This window comes from Xenopus tropicalis, chromosome 2 (assembly GCF_000004195.4).
Source record: "Xenopus tropicalis strain Nigerian chromosome 2, UCB_Xtro_10.0, whole genome shotgun sequence".
In the NCBI taxonomy this organism is placed as follows: domain Eukaryota; kingdom Metazoa; phylum Chordata; class Amphibia; order Anura; family Pipidae; genus Xenopus; species Xenopus tropicalis.
Genome location: NC_030678.2, coordinates 138916349 through 138922447, shown reverse-complemented (window position 1 = coordinate 138922447; position 6099 = coordinate 138916349). Strand labels below are relative to the sequence as shown.

Below are 6099 nucleotides of genomic sequence, written 5' to 3'. Positions count from 1 at the left end.
AAGAGCTATGCAGTTAGTTTAACATGTCCAACTGCATGAACTAAAGTATTAAAGATAAGAAGGTCACATACTGCAGATTTTTAGTAGTAAAGATTGCTGTTATATATATATATATATATATGGGTTTATAAATGAACTATTGTTAATGAATACAAGAGGTTTATTTATGAATGCAATGGCAAGTGCAAAGTGTAAACTTAAGGTACTTGTATCTATACCTGTATACCAGTATTATCCAACTATTAACCACAAAGCATATCAAGGATTCGCCTGGATCTTGGGTGGCATGTTTTTATGGGCAGTATCCTGCCTATGGGGCTGCACAGCTAATTCAACATCCAACCTTTTAGTAAGAGAAAGACGAGACCTCCAATGGGGACTGGGCCACTTTTAATTACTAGTGCTACAAGCTGGGTGGTATGTTGAAAGTTTATATGGACTTCTACAGATCACATTAATACAGTAAAATAAAAATACATTTTACCGCAGCTACACTCTCAACTTCTTCTACTGATACAACTTGCAGTTTTTGCTAATTTAGCAATCAGTTGTTTTTCTTCTGTTTTGGCTTCATTGAGAATGCTAATGATTTAAAGAGGAATTCCACCTAAAAAGTGTTTTTGTATAATAAAAGAAAATATAAAAATCAACCTTTCAATATAGTATAAGAACAGTTTTCAATGGTTTGAATTTTATTATATAAATGTAACTGTATTTGAAAGCAGTATTTTGTTATCTTCTTTTGTTCTCTACTTCTGACCCTTAAAACAATGTAGCAGGTTTGTTAATCAGATGGCTTCTGCTATATTGTTTCAGGAGTCAGAACTAAAGAACAGAAAGATATAAACAATTACAACCTATATGTCCACGGTGCTGCCACTAATTCCCCTCACTCCTTTCTTTATCAAAGGCTTCAGATCATGCAGTGTATATATATATACTGCATGATCTGAAGCCTGGGATAAAGAAATAGGTCCCCATATAGGTCCCCCCTGGAACAAGTAATTGGCAGTGCCCTCCTTCTAGGGTGCCTCTGAATTGTGGGACACACAGAGAGAAAGATTCCTTTCTATGTTTATTATAGTTAATTTCTAATTTTATTTAAAAAAAAAAATCTAAATAAAAATAAAGTGTAGAGAAAACCTTTATTATATTTTCAATGTATCCAGTATAAATTATATTTTTCCATAACTATTTAATTAGCATGTGCTTTACTTTTTTTTTTTTGCATATTTCATGATATTTGCAGATTCCCTCTCTACAAAAAACAATAGAGAAGTTACTGTTTTCATCACTATGTGGCTCCCCCTGCTGGTGGTGGCAGCACTGATTTTTCTGTACAGATGGAACAGACAGAGACAGACGCTACAAAATCTCACCGATAAATATGTGCTGATTACTGGCTGTGACTCTGGATTTGGTAACCTTGCAGCAAAGCAACTGGATGCAAAAGGACTGCACATCTTGGCAGCTTGTCTAACGGAAAAGGGAGCCATGGATCTAAAAAAGAAGGCATCCAGCAGGCTGCAAACTGTGATCCTGGATGTAACTGACAGTCAGAAAGTGAGCGCAGTTGCTGAATGGGTTGCCAATACTCTTGGAAATAAAGGTAAAAGTATATAATGTACAAAATAATATGCTTCATGGGATACACTGTCATTCATCTTTATTCAATATGAAAAGAAAATGAAATCGGCCAGATCTCAATCGGGTAGGTTAAAAAATCTAGTCGGATCAGGGACTGTTGATGCAGTCCCCGGACAGACTTTGCCTATGCCCGTCGTTATAATTTGAATTAGCCTGGGTTCTCCCAATATCGCCCACCCGTAGGTGGGGGATATCGGGAGAAGATCCGCTCACTTGGTGACATCGACACCTTAAGTAGTATTGGTGCCAAAGGCAGTATTATCTGGTTTAGTGCCCTTACCTCTGCCCCCACACTCTGCTTTTTTGCAACTCCCCCTCCACTTGCTCATTCCCCCCCAGTGTTCTGTTTATACCCCACCCCTACTTCTCACTATCCCCTACCATTTTCTCCTCCTTTTCCTTCCTAGTAAATCCACCCCCTCCGATTGTGCCCCAGTTACACCCGTATGTTACATTTTTACCTACTCCTAGTAGGAACATTGTGGGATAACACACTCAACTTACTACTTGTCTAACAATAGCCTACAAGGATGCTGATTCTCCTATCTATTTCTGTTACAGAAGTCAAATTCCTATGACAGGCAAATGTACTGAACTCAAAAGACCCAATCCTGTGTTTTATATAAAATAACATGAACAATATGTCTAACATAAAAGTTCACATATAAAACATAATACTAACATGACATACATATAAATATTCATATAAAAATGTATGAAAGGAGGATTTCAACCTCTATCTTGCAAGGATACCAAAATCATCAGTCTTTCCCAAATGCCACTTGTCACTCCACATTCATTTAGGGTTATATTTAACTTGTCCTTAGCTGTTAGTAGGTAGGGGTTATGGTTAATCATGGTTAATGGTTATATAAAGTTAATTAGCGCTCTATGAATTCTAAGCAAGCCTAAAAACTGTTATTGTTATCCTATCCATGTATTGCTTATTTTTCTATGCAGACCCTCTCCTATTCCTGTATCTTATTGAAACCACTACCTGGTTTCTAGAGTAAAAAGGACCCTAGCAACCAGATAGATGCTGAAATACCAGACTTGAAAGTGACAGACACTAGTAGTGGCAGAGACTTGGAACCTAGTACAGAGATGTATAGTTTGGGGTGGTTAACACAGTCCCCGCAATCATCTAACCCCTCCCCCCTCAATAATTACAGAGTAGTAACAATACAGTACCATTATTTTAATTCAATATAGATCTATTATTAGTAATGTAGCATTACTTTTCCCAGAGTTCCTTTCCTTACATTAATTTTTTTTTATTTTAATTCGTTTTTTTTTTGGCTTTATGTTTTTTAGGGCTCTGGGGATTGGTGAATAATGCTGGATTTGCATTTGCACTGGCTCCCAATGAATGGCAAAGAAAGGAGGATTTTATTATGGCACTAAATGTAAACCTGTTGGGGACGATCAATATGACCCTACATCTGTTGCCTCTGCTCAGACAAACAGGTGGACGCATAGTTAATGTCTCCAGTGCACTAGGGAGGCTTTCCTGTGTTGGTGGTGGTTACTGCATCTCTAAGTTTGGTGTGGAAGCATTCTCAGATAGTTTAAGGTGAGAGAAGAAGGAATATTATAGTGATTTTCCTTTCCTGGACAACTTCATGTAATCAGAATTCCCCTCCCTTTTCCAGTAGTTCCTAGAAGCTTGCCAGGAGATGCCCAGCTTCTCAATCTGTCAAAAGGACTATGTCATAAACTTGGAGGATCCAGCTTGCTCCCCCTCCCTCCCTCGCTCCTTGCATTGTGAACTAGATAGCAGGCAGGCTTGATCTTTCCATTGCCTGCCTGCTTCAAAGGGCTACCCCCCTCTCTGCCCTTCGCACAAAGAATTTAAATAGCTTTCCCGTGCCTGCCTGCCTGCCTGCTTCTAAGGGCTCTCCCTTCCCCCTCCTCATTACACATAGACAACGGAATTGAGCTTATGTCACACACCGGCTGAAAGCAAAAGGGGCATTGCAGGTTTGTGATTGGGCATATTTATTCACTTGGGAGGCATTTAAATGAAAACCCGGAAGAGGGGAACTGAAATCTTTGAGGTATGGTTCCAAGATTACCTTCTCATGGAGTTGCTAGTGATTAAAGACCCATGTACAAAAACCCAACATATCAATAAACTCAGCATAACAAAATATAAATAGTCATGGATTATGTCCATTATGTATTGAAACAAGATGTAGATGCAGGAATGCTCTTTTATTTGTCACCGTGTTGGCCAAAAATGCAAGGGTGTTTGTGGACCTCCTTCACTGTAGTGATTTGGGCATTAATTCCAGGGGCACAAATATAATTTTGCCTCTTTATATCTCTGGAAAGGCCTCACCTTGAGTTTGCAGTACAGTTTTGGACTCCTTAAGAAGGAGATGAAGGAGCTGGAGAGAGTGCAGAGACTGCAACTAAACTGGTAGGGGATGGTAGATTTAAACTATGAGGTTAGGTTGTTATGTTTGAAGTTGTTTTCTAAGGAGAAATGGTGCTTGTGAGGGGACATGATTACTCTTTTCTTTAGAGGACATTATACACAGAGTGGTTATGCAACTTTACGTAACCCTAACCTTATGAACTTGATGGACTATTGTCATTTTTCAGCTACCCACAATTTGCTTCTCATTCACTCTTGTCACTTGACATACTTTTTAGAATGTATTGGCTAAGAACTGAAACTGAAATATCAACATTTTCTTTTCTTGCTTCAGAAGAGAGCTAGACTTCTTTGGGATAAAAGTCTCCATTATAGAGCCAGGTGCTTTTGTTACATCTATGACAGACTTTGAACTGCATAAAAAGAATCTGAGGCGCTTGTGGGAGGATCTTCCTATTGAGGTCAAAGAGAACTATGGAGAGCTGTACTACCAGCAATGTAAGCATTTTACCTTGTCTGCCTTCTATTCTGAGAATTCTTAGAACTTGCTGATGAAATGGTCATGCCATGGATATGGTTTACAGAAATGAACTCGTCTTTTTGTAGTTTCTGTCTGGAAGATTGCATTTTGGGGGTGTTGAATTATATAGGTTACTGTAATGGAAGTTTATATAATTAAATATATCATACAGAGTTCAGAAGGACCCACACTCCATATTCAGTGAATCACAGTTCATTAATAATCATACTTGTTTATCCTTCATTCAGCCTACATTAGGACCTTTTATCAAGACTAGATAAAGGTCTTAATGTGGGCTGAAATGTTGGATACACAAGTATGGTTATTAAAGAATTGTGATTTACTGGATATGGAGTGTGGGCCCTTAACATTTGCATATACAGTAACATTTTGACCCAGCACCCACAACTGCACAATACAGTGTGAGTGTGGACTAATTTGATGAGAAATAATAGTGCAGTATTTAGGCCTGGTGCCACCCTAGGCACCCTAGGGCCGACCCCTAAAATCTGCCACCCTAGGAACAGGCCCTTGCCTATGTAAAATACGATCCTGTTAATAGACAAAGATAATATTTGCTTTCTTTTTTGTGTGTTGGTATTTTACAGATATGCAGTCTATGGAAAGATTAATGGGCTCAGCAAGCAAAAGGCTGCACGAGGTCACAGACTGTATGGAGCATGCCCTGACGGCCATTTACCCATGGACACGATACTCCCCTGGCTTGGATAGCAAACTCTTCTTTATCCCCCTTTCTTACCTGCCTACAGTAGTTTCTGATTACGTTTTGAGGCTTTTTACACCCAAATCACAATAAATGTTATATTGTGATTTTCACTAGAGATTGTTTTGTATAGAAGAAAATAAAGTTATTTCTAGGATTTTCCAGGGGTGATCCAATGCATTATGTACCTGAATCAGACCTATCTGTCCTCCCCCCAACCTGCTCTCCGTCTGTTTGTTGTTTAATAAAATGAGCTGCGGGCTCTCTATTCCATACATTGTGTCTCCAGAATAGTTTTTATTTTAATAAAATTGGGTAAAATGGGGAAATTTGACATTGCACCAGTCATGAATGAATCCCTCGGTTCAATTCATTTAGTATATTAAAATACCTCCCAACATTTGAAAAATGGAAAGAGGGACAAAAAGAATTTTTTTTGAGCACACTCATTTTTGAAACCCCCTAAATACCACTCCCATTTTACTAAATTTGGCAGGTTAAAGTTTGAACACATATCTGGGGGTTTTGGGGTCGTTTTATGTTTTATTACATTTTTGCTAATAAAGGTGAAATTGCCCTTTAAGCTGCAAAGTCTCAGTTCCCCCAAGAAACCTCTTCAGCTTATTAGTTATTGTTAACTTTCTGGGCTCTCTAAAGATACAAACTTAATTAAAAAGTAGCTTTTGGCAGTGTTCCGTGCAGGAGATCAAAGGGGAATAAGGGATTTTTTTAGTAAGAATCCCTTACTGAGAAATCCCTTTCAGCTGTTAAAAGAGGGACTGTCCCGCGAAAATCAGGATAGTTGGAAGGCTAATGAAGTTTATTTTA

The 6099-nt window shown here is 38.4% G+C and overlaps 1 protein-coding gene across 1 annotated transcript; it reads left to right on the top strand.

Moving 5' to 3' along the window:
• Window positions 1–1253: 1253 nt before the first annotated feature.
• Window positions 1254–5546, top strand: LOC100498066 (retinol dehydrogenase 7). Its single transcript, XM_018091881.2, has 4 exons — window positions 1254–1609; window positions 2962–3220; window positions 4362–4525; window positions 5156–5546. The coding sequence occupies exons 1-4, from the start codon at window positions 1297–1299 to the stop codon at window positions 5362–5364; spliced, it is 945 nt and encodes a 314-aa protein (XP_017947370.1). The 5' UTR covers window positions 1254–1296; the 3' UTR covers window positions 5365–5546.
• Window positions 5547–6099: the final 553 nt, after the last annotated feature.